The sequence below is a fragment of the Mesoplodon densirostris genome, chromosome 20 (genome assembly GCF_025265405.1).
Source record: "Mesoplodon densirostris isolate mMesDen1 chromosome 20, mMesDen1 primary haplotype, whole genome shotgun sequence".
NCBI lineage: Eukaryota > Metazoa > Chordata > Mammalia > Artiodactyla > Ziphiidae > Mesoplodon > Mesoplodon densirostris.
Genome location: NC_082680.1, coordinates 9126865 through 9140301, shown reverse-complemented (window position 1 = coordinate 9140301; position 13437 = coordinate 9126865). Strand labels below are relative to the sequence as shown.

The following is a 13437-nucleotide window of genomic DNA, read 5'->3' as shown; positions in this document are numbered from 1 at the left end:
TAATGATGTCACTTTAGTATTAGTATACAAATAGTCTAGTGACCAAAAGGGGAGGGGCGCAGCCATACACATTTCCTGACCAGAGATGGGTGCTTCTCCAAGAAGGGAAACTTTTCATGGGAAAGGGCCACCTGCAACCAGACCACACGCCCACTCTGCCCTCGGGATGCACAGATGCTACAAAGCTGTGTTTTCTACATGTAAAAAGCCACCAAGTTGTTATAGGTAAAGGTACACTATACTAAAGCCTGCAATCTAGTATTTTAGCTTTGATGAAACTAGCAATGTATTTTGCAACTACTTCATTTCACAGGATATAACTTAACACTGTTCATCTTGTATTGTACCTTTTTACAACTGGAACATTTTAAAATAAAAATTTATGAATCCATTCACTTGAAAAAGACTATAAGGAGGGATAAGATATTCTTATATATGAAAGTATATAAGAATATACATTTTACTCCTTGTTCAACTTAGTACTTTCTTTTCTTCTTCCTTTAAAACTACCAATTTGCATAAATTATTTTATGGCCAAAATGCAAACAAAACAAAATACCTAGTTTTTCTTTTAATTTTATTGATTCTTCCTTAGTAAAATAGCCCAAACAGTTTTCTGCTGGGATCACTATGGCTTCTATACTTCTGGTAGAATTCTTCACGTACTTCACAGAAGCAACAAATACATACTTTGACCTCACTGAAGAAGATGATGATAATGCAATATTTTGCTCTTCTATGTCCAAGATTAGCTTATTATGATTTAATAATAAAACAATGGCTTCAGATCATGTTAACAAACTCCCTTTATCACTGATACTATCAAAACCCAAGAATTCAACTTCACTACTATCGCAAAGTGAGAATTTTTAGATTTGCAGGGACATGCATAAAGTTTTCCAAAGCATCTGGTTATGTAACATATTTTCATACATATGCAAACTGTGTATATAGCTAGATAGATACCAAGTTATATCGAGTATGTGTGTGTCTGAATGATTAGATTTGCTCATGTATTTCCTGAAATTTAAAAACCACAAATATCTTTGGAAATGTCTGCCTCCTAAAAAAATTTCAAAAAATATTTCTTGTTTACCTACATCACTATGAAAGCATAAATCATCACCACGTTTTGCTCTGCCTATACACAGTGCTTGGCACTTAAATCGTTCAGAAAAGCATGCCAAACCTGAGGAAAGAGAGAACCTGGGCAGACGCAATCATACAGGCCTTACCTCGGCAAATGGGCCGGTGGTCACTCCACGCAGCCAGAGTCTCCGTGACTCTCTGACACGTTATGCTCTTGGATCCCTGGAGCACGTAATTGTCCTCACAGGAGAACTGTACATTTGCACCAACCCTGAGCAATTACAAAACCAAAAACAACCCGAATTATTCATGGAAGACTTCTTTAAAAAAATCATCACAGTGCTGCTACTGTGTTATGCCGTCAAAACGATATTAAACATTAAGTGATCCATTAGTAATTATTCACAGATACAACCCTCTAATGCAGCACAAGACTTGGGTTCAAATTTCTGTTCTGCCAACTTCTGCTAAATAAATATATGATCCTTAAGGTATCTTCTCTAAAATTAAGACAATAACAAAGGTTGCAGGACCATGTGTTGTGGATTAAGTAAGAAAAGGCATGTGAAAGAAATGAACCCTGGAAACAAAACAAAGTTGGATGTCATTCCACGTGGATAAATATCTTACCAAAAAAAAGACTGAAAAAGCCTGGGTTAAGAAAATGTCTCAGTACACAGTAAGACAAGTGCTGTATGATTCCACTTATATGAGGTATCAAAAACAGTCAAATTTATAAAATCAAAGACTGGAATGGTGGTTGCCAGGGGCTGGGGGGAAGGGGGGAAGGAGGGAAATGGGAAGTTATTAATTCAAAGGTATAAAGTTTAAGTTAAGTCATATAAATAATCTCTAGAGATCTGCTATACATCATTGTACCTATAGTCAACAGTAACGTACACTTAAAAATTTTAAAGAGATAAATCTCATGTTAAGTGTTATCATCATCATCATCATTATAAAACTTGCTTGCAATGAAAAACAAGGAAAAAAATGTCTCAGTAAAGAATTTATCATTGCAAACATTAATTATGTCAATTATATTCAGACGGAGGCCAGTGCTATTATATTTCAGAAATACATCTTATAGGAAAGTAATAATTTGATTTAGAAAAAAGCAACCCAACCAGCCTAGAGTCAGACGAAAAACTGCTTTGGCTCCAGAGCTGCCTCTGAAAACACGAAGCCCTAAGGTTGTAAGCAGTAACAAAACGTGACTGCAGAATCACAAACCAACAGGTGCATGAGAAGACGTGAGAGGCATACATCAGGTCTGAGCACACCCAATCACTTCTTCTAAGCCTGTTGTCTGGCATTGAGTTGAGTGCAGCATTATTTTATTATCTGACAAGCCTACTGTTACAAGAGGAAATTCTACCTGTGTCTTCCATTTGATAAAACCTGACATTGATGTTGACAAAAATGGGAATGAAAGAGAGTCTTTGAGAGAAAATAGGCACAGTTGCCCATGTTATCTGTAAAGTTATTAATAGATAAAAGATAAGGAAAGAAATAAACAAATGCTTTCCTTTCCTGCTTATTGAAAAAGTCTAACCTGCAATATCACAGTGAACATTATTCCAGTAACATTACAGCAGCATTTCCCACACTTCTGTATAACACTCTCAGAGGGTCATCACAGATGTCTATAAAAATCATCTAATCAGGGTCAAATCAATTTGAAAAATTCTGGATTAAACAAAATTAAGCATCTTTCTTTTCTAAAGGGGACCCACAGTTTACTAAAATTTAATATGCAAAATGTGTTTCACCTACTTAAGAGAATGTAAAGTATGTAGAATTTTCCAAATTTATCTGGTGAGGAAGCCCTTTTGCACTAAGTATCCAGGGCAACTAGAATTCTATGAAAGTAACCTGCACCTTTACCAAATTCACTGATGAGCTCTAGTAGTTTTCTGGTGGTGTCTTTAGGATTTTCTATGTATAGTATCATGTCATCTGCAAACAGTGAAAGTTTAACTTCTTTTCCAATTTGGATTCCTTTTATTTCTTTTTCTTCTCTGATTGCCATGGCTAGGACTTCCAAAACTATGTTGAATAAAGGTGGTGAGAGTGGACATCCTTGTCTTGTTCCTGATCTTACAGGAAATGCTTTCAGCTTTTCACTGTTTAGTATGATGTTAGCTGTAGGTTTGTCGTATATGCCCTTTATTATGTTGAGGTAGGTTCCCTTTATGCCCACTTTCTGGAGAGTTTTTATCATAAATGAGTGTTGAAAATATTTGCAAATGATGTGACCAACAAGTGATTAGTCTCCAAAATTTACAAACAGCTCATGCGGCTTAATATCATCAAAACAAACAATCCAATCAAAAAATGGGCAGAAGACCTAAATAGACATTTCTCCAAAGAAGACATACAGATGACCAAAAGGCATATGAAAAGATGTTCAACATCGCTAATTACTAGAGAAATGCAAATAAAAACTACAATAAGGTATCACCTCACACCAGTCAAAATGGGTATCATCAAAAAATCCACAACAATAAATGCTGGAGAGGGTGTAGAGAGAAGGGAACCCTCCTACAGTGTTGGTAGGAATGTAAGTTGGTACAGCCACTATGGAGAACAGTACGGAGGTTTCTTAAAAACTAAAAATAGAGCTACTATATGACCCTGCAATCCCACTCCTGGGCATATATCTGGAGAAAAACATGGTCCAAAAAGATACATGCATTCCAATGTCCATTGCAGCACTCTTTACAACAGCCAAGACATGGAAGCAACCTAGATGTCCACTGACAGAGGAATGGATAAAGAAGATGTGGTACATACAAACAATGGAGTATTATTCAGCCATTAAAAAGAAAGAGGGCTTCCCTGGTGGCGCAGTGGTTAAGAGTCCGCCTGCCGATGCAGGGGACACGGGTTCGTGCCCCGGTCCGGGAAGATCCCACATGCCGCGGAGTGGCTGGGCCCGTGAGCCATGGCTGCTGAGCCTGCGCGTCCGGAGCCTGTGCTCAGCAGTGTGAGAGGCCACAACAGTGAGAGGCCCGCATACCGCAAAAAAAAAAAAAAAAAAAAAAGAAAGAAAGAAATAATGCCATTTGCAGCAACATGGATTGTCACACTGAGTGAAGTCAGTCAGACAGAGAAAGAGAAATATTGTATGATATAGCTTATATGCAGATCTAAAAAGAAAGGATATAAATGAACTTATTTACAAAACAGAAACAGACTCACAGACTTCGAGAATGAACTTACAGTTACCATGGAGGAAGGGTGGGGGAAGGGATGGTTAGGGAGGTGGGGACTCACATGTACACACTGCTGTATTTAACATGGATAACCAAACAAGGACCTACTCTATAGCACAGGGAATTCTGCTCAATGTTATGTGGCAGCCTGGATGGGAGGGGACTTTGGGGGAGAATGGATACATGTATATGTATGGCTGAGTCGCTTTGCTGTGCACCTGAAACTATCACAACATTGTTAATTGGCTATACTCCAATATAAAACAGAAAGTTAAAAAAAACAATTCTATGGAAGTAATTTTGAGAAACACTGTGTTTTAAGGACATAATATGTATTATTTTTAAAAGGGAAAAGTGGAAAAACCAAAATGTAAACATAATTCTAATTTTCATTGTCAGTCATAGCAGTTATTTAAAACAGCTATACTTTTTAGACATATACATCATAATTTCATTGGCCTTTGGTCTTTGTTTAAATTTCTGGAAACACGTTGAATAAATGAAGTAAATCTAAATATTTGGTTTGAAAACAACTATTATATCTCCGTGTTCTCTACTCCAGGCCCCAATCTTCAGTTCTCTTTGTTTACCTAAATTTCAGTTTTCATACTTTTCATCATTCTTTCAATGTATTTTTATTGAATATCCACTGTGTGCCACACTCTACTCCAGGTACTAAATATGCAGAAATTCATAAGACCAACAAAGTCCCCATCTCATGGAGATAACATTCTAGTTAAGGGAGGACAAAAAACAAACAAACAAATCAAATAAGAAGAAAATGAAAGTGTTGTTAAGTACAGTGAACAAACTACACCAATGATGTGATTAATAACGGGTTAGGGAGAGTCGGGATTTACGAGTGCTTCAGCATGTTGTATGATCCTCTCAAACTAAGGCACTAGTACCTCACACAAGTTCTAGGCATTGGTCAAACATAAAGGAAGGAAAATAAGATTATTGCTTCCCTTTGGCAACCACTTACTTCAGTTACAAAAGCCTGTCATTCATAGTTTTGATGGAGTGTACTCCATGCCAACAAAATGTCTATCTTTTTCATACATGCTTTTCATCAACTTCCTTTAGGTATTCTTAGTGAATTGTGTTAACTTTGACTACTCTATCTCATTTCTGGCAATATATTATAGATCTATCATCCAAAATTGGAGAAAATATGGGCAGTGTTGTTTTTTGGAAACCATGAGAAATATGAATGACTATATTATTTCATATATATTTGAATGAATACATTTCTACAAAAATGAGCAAGATATATAGAGAAGAAAAAAGCTTGATACAAAATTGTGATCCCAGGTAACAGTTATCTATATAAGTATCTGAATCTGTCTATCAGGAAAATTAGGCATAAAACTATTTTTAGAGTGGTAATAGAATCACAAGTACACTTTTGTTTCTATACTGCAATAATCGTAGTACTTCTGATTTTATTAAAGTTAAATTTTTAAATATTTTAAAATCCTACTATTAGATTGCCCCATTTGCTCTCACTCACTGAGATAGAACTCTCTCACACCTAACAGAGTTCACACTCTCCTCAGATTTCCAGCAGACAAAAACTACAGAAGCCTCTTCTACCGCAGAAGGTAGAAGACTCTTCCTAATGTTCCATAATCACTATAGTGTATCACACACAGAAGATCTAGTCCAGAAATCTCCATCTGGGTTCTGGGGAAATCAGTCCTCAGTATGTACAGAGTCTGATATGGAACTCATTCCTTAATTTCTGTCCTGAAACCTTTTGATAAATGACTGGAAATAACAACTGATAAAATAGTGAGGCTTCTCTACTTTCAAAGCATTAAAATTATTAACAAGAGCAATCTCTTAGCTTGATGGCAGTTTGGAAAACAGAGCCACTGATGGGTAAACTCATTCCCAAGAGTGGAGATGAGGAGTAGTCTCTGCATTGAGATGAACAGGGTTGAGCTTGAAACTGATGATGATCCAACTTCTAATTTATTATTTTCAAACTTATGCTTTGGTTTTTCTAGCACTTGAATCAGTTCAATTTAAAATCCATGCACACTTTCAGCTTCAAATATAAAATAAACTAAGTTTTTATTTATGATTTGATTTTATGATTACTATGTTTGAAGGCATATGTATAACATTAGGAAGATTAATTTGGTTTTCTGGAAAGCACTCAGAAGAAAATAACAGGAAAAAAGAAATTAGTATCTTCCCATTGGCAATTAAATTTAGAACACCTAAGAATTATTTTGTCATACAATTTTGACAATTGTTAGTAGCTGGAAATTGTCAAAAATAACAGAAAAGTGATTTTGTATAAGATCAAGATGAATTGTGTATTGATAATAAATATCCAAATGGCAAATTTTAAGTTAAATAGTTGAAGCAGAATAATTTGGTGTTTTAAATATAATAGAACAGAATAGAAAAAAACACATTTTTCACTTCTTCAATGCTTAGCACTTCTGAAAGGCTCGTCATTCAAAGTTTGAATTAAGGGGCCTCCCTGGTGGCGCAAGTGGTTGAGAGTCCGCCTGCCGATGCAGGGGATACGGGTTCGTGCCCCGGTCTGGGAGGATCCCATATGCCGCGGAGTGGCTGGGCCCGTGAGCCATGGCCGCTGAGCCTGCGCGTCCGGAGCCTGCGCGTCCGGAGCCTGTGCTCCGCAGCGGGGGAGGCCACAGCAGTGAGGGGCCCGCATACCGCAAAAAAAAAAAAAAAAAAAAAAAAAAAAAAGTTTGAATTATGAAGACATTTCATTTGTCACCATCTACTTGACTTTACCTATAGTTTGAAGAGACTTTCTAGGTGAATGAACTATTTCTAAATATGGTTTTCCTAGAGAATGGCTATTTGTGCATTTATTTAAGATTGGTACTATAACTATTTCTAAAAAAAAAAACCCCACACAAAGTAACTTAAAGATTAAACTAGAATCCAAAATAGGATGTGGACTGATTTAGCTGTGATGTGTAACTATCCATTAATTCAGAGATGACTCTGACCTACCTGAGTGGCTAGATGGGCAGATCCCACCTGTTACCTCAATCCATGCTGGCTAGTGTTGACTGAATCTACTGAAGCAACTAGTTTCCCCATTTAGAATTTTCTAAATGGATAAATAGATTGATAGATTGATATAGATGATACATAGATAGATATCTGTCTCTTGGTTAAAAAAAATCCAGCTCAAACAACATACTTAAAGATTCATAAATACAAAAAAATAGATACTATTTTTAGGCATCAGGGGTAGGCATTTACACATTTTGCATCTGCAGCAAAAAGGAGAAACACATTATATTATACTGTTTTCACATTTAAGTAACAGAAAGCACAAAAATTAGAGCAAAAAACTTTCTTTAGAATTAAGTTGAAGTCAGAATTTGCTGTATTTCTCTTTGTAAAATGAACACAAATGACATGGGGAAATTATATCTGGAACCACACTGTACCAAAGGTATAGATATCTTGCTTAACTATTTTTTTTATGTATAAAAAGGAAACAACTGAAATTTTAATAAATTTTCAAAGATTTTGTGTGGGTCATCAAGAGAATTTAGAATCCCTAGAAGCCCAAGACACAAAGGTCACCTAGGCTTCCTCACCAGCTTTTTTTTTTTTTTAACATCTTTATTGGAGTATAATTGCTTTACAGTGGTGTATTAGTTTCTGCTTTATAACAAAGTGAATCAGCTGTACATATACATATATCCCCATATCTCCTCCCTCTTGCTTAACTATTTTTTGAGAAGTACTGGAGCCATGTGGCAGGATAATATGTGAAGTGAAGGGTGTGTGTGTGTGGGGGGGGTGTATGTGTGGGTGTGGGTGTGGGTGTGTGGGTGTGTGTGTGGTGGGTGTGTGTGTGTGTGTACAGGCACAAGGATTCACACCTGTGATTTTTCTCCTGTATTTTACTTACACCCTGAGGATGCTGATACTGGCAGAGCACGAAGTAAAATTATAGGTGTCTAAATCCAGAAGTGTCATCCAGGTGTGTGAAATATGTTTAAAGGAGCAGTGATGATACATTGTTCCCCATTCCTCATTCCCCACTATGAAACATAAAAGCAAAGCAAAACACAAGGCCAAGGTGAGGCAGGGGAGGAGAACATGGAGAGCCAGAGCAGGCAGAGATGTGATAGGTGGTGTCAGGGCTGTGGAATGCAGTGCCCTGGTATCCGCCACACCCTGGACCAGGAAGCAAGTTGGGTGAGGCAGTGGAACAAGACAGAGCCCTGCCCAGGGCAGTGTGTGGGCCCCCAGGGCTAACACAGATCCGTTCCCCTTTCCCAGCTGTGACCCCATGGACAAGTCTGTGTCTTATGGCACAGCCTCTCTAAAGAAGAAAAGGCAGCATGGGAGCCTAAGCCTAGGAGGTGGAGACCCTGGGCCCTCGAGTGACACAGCAGGTCATCCCCAGGGTGCTCATGCCTCTTGAATATTGGCTGTGGTTGGTGGAAAGGAAGCCCCGGACTCAGAAACATCTCCTCTCCAGGAAGAGGACGTGCGCCCAGCCAGGGGCCCGGGGACGATCAGGACAGGGATCCAAGGGGCAGGGATAAGGCGGGGAAGCCATGACCACTCCCCACCATTGAAATGAGGGCCTTTCCTTAAGCCCTGACATAACATCATCAGCAGAGGGGGACGGGAAGTGAACAGTTGACTAAACCTGATAGACTAAGAAATTATGGATTTCAAAAACTTTAAGAGTGAATAAATACAATTTTCTGACTCAGATTAAATGCGGATATTGAAAAAGAAATTAATTACAGTGCCAGTACAAAGAAGATTACATTTTGCACCTCTGAATTCATGGGCCTGTAACTAAACCGCTCACATGCACTGAAGCTGACTCTGCAAACAACAATATCACTCTTCTTAGCATATACAAGCCCCCCCACCCTCCCCATCTCTGCCGCTCCCTCCTCCTCCTTCTCCCTTCCTCTCTCATTTGTCTCTCTCTTCCTCTTCCTCCTGCTTACTTCTTTCTCATTAAAAAATATTTACTTCTCATAAATAAAATTAGTTATACAGGTAGCTTCCGGAAGTAGGTGCTAAAGCTTCCAGAAAACTGTAGTAGGAAGAATTTGAAGGTATTTTTGTAACTTTGGAAGGAAAGAAATGACACTTGATACAAGAAAAGAAATGAGAAGAAAACTGTCAGGAACACTTCCAATGTTCTTCAACATCTTTAGTACATTTAGACTCAAGTCCTCCTCCTACAAATAAAATATCCCCACTGCCTTAAACAGTGCCTGGCATATCACAGGCACTCGAAAACACATGCTGAACAAGTGGAGAAAGACAAGTCACTTTCCTGAGGCTACATGTGTCAATCTGTCAGTAAAATGGGACTGAGAAATAACGGTAGCAAAGAAATCCATCTACTCTTCCTCCTCTTTATCAGCCTTTATTACAGCTCGCCTGCATTGGTTCATAACTGGTTATGGTCAGGCTTTTAAGCACGGGGTGCCCTGCTAGTCATAAGGCTGTACTGATGAACTACTGGGGGCAGGAAATACTTCATCAAACAACCACTGGGCAATGAGGTAAAGAAATATAAATTACTATGGGAAAATGATTCTGCCCTCAGTGAAAAGGCAAAACAATGATATTGCCAGAAACTGAAATTTGGGTTGGGTCTTAAAAGATCCATATAATTTATTTACTTTTCTCAAAATGAGTATCTGTGTTCTAGAGTGAAACCCACCATAGAAAGCCCTGTTGGTGTCAAAGTTGGTGATCTATTCAGGGAATTGCAAGTAGCCTGGTTTGTCCAGAACAGTATTTTCCAATTGCTGTTCCAAAGAGGGGTCCATTCCTTCCTGCTCCAGAGTTTTTCCCCTTTAGACTTGGGGATTTGGGGTCCTCTCCTGATTCACCCCTTCTCCTTTCCCTCTCTTTGAGGTACAGCTTTGCTCTTTCACTACTCCACACAATGTTTCTTTTGAGAAATATTAACCTAAAGCCCAGAAGTAGGAAGGGTATGAGGCTTGGGAAAGGCCACACAGTGAGGCGGTTCCCAGAGGCAAGGCTCCCTGAGGGAAAGCATCATGTTTCAAGCAGAAAAGGTGTCTCGGGGCAGGTGATGCTAAAATCACACCAAGCCATGTAGGTGTATAGAATCAACCCGTAAACACCACCTGCACAGATGGATGTGCCTCGCTTCTTCTCACACCATTTTCTCTGTGCAGCTATGGGTTTGTTGGTTGGTGAGTCTGCTTTAAGTTCCTTTCATTTAGACTCAGCCCTTAATGTGTATTTTCACCTCTAGGGAAGAGAGGCAGGAAGGGTTCTTCCACCTCAGGGTCTCTGCATGTGCTTCCGTCTGCCTGGACTGCCCCCACCCCACTATTTTGCACGGTGGGATGGGGGCAGTCCTTCTCATCTTTTGAGCTCAGCTCTGAAGTTATCTCCCCAGAGCCTTTCCCTGCTATTCTGTCTACAACAGAGGAATCCCTTTCCTGATCCTTCTTTGTTTCTCCTTTTATCTCAGGAGCACATCACAGTGCTAAGGGCTCGGCTCATTTTGGCTAAGGAGACCAATGAATTAGTAAATACAAGGATGGGTTCCTCAACCTCCCTACCCATGGCCCCAGGTAGTGATCTGCGTTCTCTCTTCCCCTCTTCCTTTGGGAACAAAGACTACAAGCAAAGAAGCACAGCTGTGTGGCTGCCCTCACTTACTGCCGTGCTCCATCAATGCCCTGGAACCAGCCTTCCCAGCATGTGCCCTGCTGCTCTCTACAAGGTGGTCCTTCCCACTGGCCCAAGAATCTCCTGCTCCTTTTCTCTTGTCTGTTATCCAAGTCTGCTCTGAGCAAGATCTGATGAACTGTCCCTACACCAGACTATGCAATGGGACCAGATGGTGATGCCTTGCCCTCCCAGAGGGAGTCCACTTCGTCAGAGCAAGAAGCTGCAAAGCAAAGTCTAGGTCCCTAGGATCCCTCCACAGCAAAGCCATGGGAGCTCTACCCTGAGGGCACCCTCTCTGCTTCCCGCAAAGGGCAGTGTTGGTTCTAGTTCTTACTGAACACTTAACAGAAGTCTGCTCTGTAAAGAGAGCTGAGGAATTAATTTAAAAACACACATAGAAAAACTGTAGATGGCATCAATAAGCTAAGAACTGACAAACCCTCTTTTCCTAATCTTCCCACATGCCTGCCACCTGACTTTCTCCTCCCCTCCTCTCCTCCCCACTTTCACAAATAGGAAGATTAGGGAGTCCTCCGGATGGAATTTAGGAAGGTGGTGCAAAAAGAATGCAACTGACAGGTAAAGGGCGCAGACTGGTTTTATCAATATACTGACCTTAGTCAAATCCAAAAACTACCTAACAAATTACCCTCTCTATTAACTAACTACCTACCGTAGAATATAAATATGGAAACATAGAAAGTCTCTAAACCACCAATTCTCAGCAAGGGTCAAGTGCATCAGAACTGAAAGGGAGCCTCATAGAAGTTGTGTAAAATCTTATTAGACTATGGCAAAAACGTGACCAAGAGACACAGAGCTTTATAGCTCTGATGGACCACAGAAATCATCATCTTCTATTTCTGCCCATTCTTTTACAGATGAGGAAGCCAAGAAACAGAGAAACAAACTGTATTAAAGAAGGTCATTTTAAAGAGTGTTAATATTTAAAGGATCCCTAAAATCCCATTTCTGATGGTCATGATAATTGGGTTATTGAAAAAAATCAACTACCTATTGCATTTTGAAATTAAGAAATTGATGTATGCTTCAATAACAATGAACAATTCTCCCAGACAACTATTTAAATGGATATTATATTTTGACAAAAATTAATTTACTATTACAGATACTTTAAAGACTGGGAGAGAGAGGAAGAATATTCCATGAAATCTACTCGGTGGATTCTTTATCAGAAACAGTTTTAGCCAGATAAATGAGACCTGAAACATTCCCAGTGTGCCCTTTTTCAAAGGGACGTAAAGGTTTCAAATAGTGTGAACAGAAAAATATTGGTTGTGGTATTTCATTAAGTAGTTCTTAAAAATACAGTCAATGCTCCTTGAAAGAGCAGTAGTCACTGGCAAATATCTTTTCTAGACTACTTCAGTTTCCTAGTAATAGTGAAAGTGAAATGCTTGCATTCAGTAAAAGGCATAGAAAAGCGTTATGTTCCTTAAATATTTTTCAAATTCTAAAAAGACTTTGGAGCCTGTCAGGGGACTTTGGTGCTGAAAATCCAAATGCAGGGTGTTAGGAAAGGTCTACACTTACCAACCTGTTTTATTGATATGGAGACTCTAGCAGGGATGCTCTGTCGCCCTCACCTTGTTTTTTCCACTTGTGCAGGTGAGTAAAGAAATCATTTACAGACCCAACCCTGCATCCAGAAATAAGCTAATGCTTGGGTTCCAAAAAATAAAAGACAGTTATTTGACTGTTCCCCTGGGAACACTGAGTGCAAAGGGATTATGTCATAGGAGGTGAATCTTTTCCAACAGGAAACTAGCTTGAGTGTTTTTAAAATTTCCTATTGCTCCCATTATAGTTCCCAAATTTTGCTTATTAACAAAACACCAAATATGGACTTAATTCAAACTCTAAAACATTTTTAACTTGTTTCATTTATTTTTTTCTAGCTCTGTTGAGATATAATTGACTTATAACATTGTGTAAGTTTAGGGTATATAGCACGATGATTTGATACATGTATATATTGTGAAATAATCACTATAATAATGTTAGCTAACGTATCCATCACCTCACATAGTTACCATTTTTTGTATGTGGTAAGAAGTTTCAAGATCTACCCTCTCACAACTGTCAAGTATACAATAAAACATTGTTACGTATCATCACCATGCCATATGCTAGAACCCAAAACTTGGTTCCTTTTATTAGTAAACTGATTATTTCTTTATTTCATGGGGAAAAAATCAGGCTAAATAATGCAATAATCTCTTAAAAATAGTAATAATGAAATCTATATTTTCCTCCTGTTATTATGATTAGCAATGATGTACACAAACTATCTAGCAAATAGTAGGGATTCAGTGCCGAATACAGAATATAGAAGAAATAAGGGGCCTCCCTGGTGGCGCAGTGGTTAAGAGTCCGCCTGCCGATGCAGGGGATACGGGTTCGTGCCCCGGTC

At 38.9% G+C, this 13437-nt stretch overlaps 1 protein-coding gene across 1 annotated transcript in view; it reads right to left on the bottom strand.

Moving 5' to 3' along the window:
• Positions 1-13437, bottom strand: part of CSMD1 (CUB and Sushi multiple domains 1) — a 1461432-nt gene that overhangs the window by 478388 nt on the left and 969607 nt on the right. Inside the window, exon 11 of the mRNA XM_060085850.1 lies at positions 1236-1360. Coding sequence (XP_059941833.1) covers positions 1236-1360 — 125 coding nt within the window. The remainder of the gene's footprint in view (positions 1-1235; positions 1361-13437) is intronic.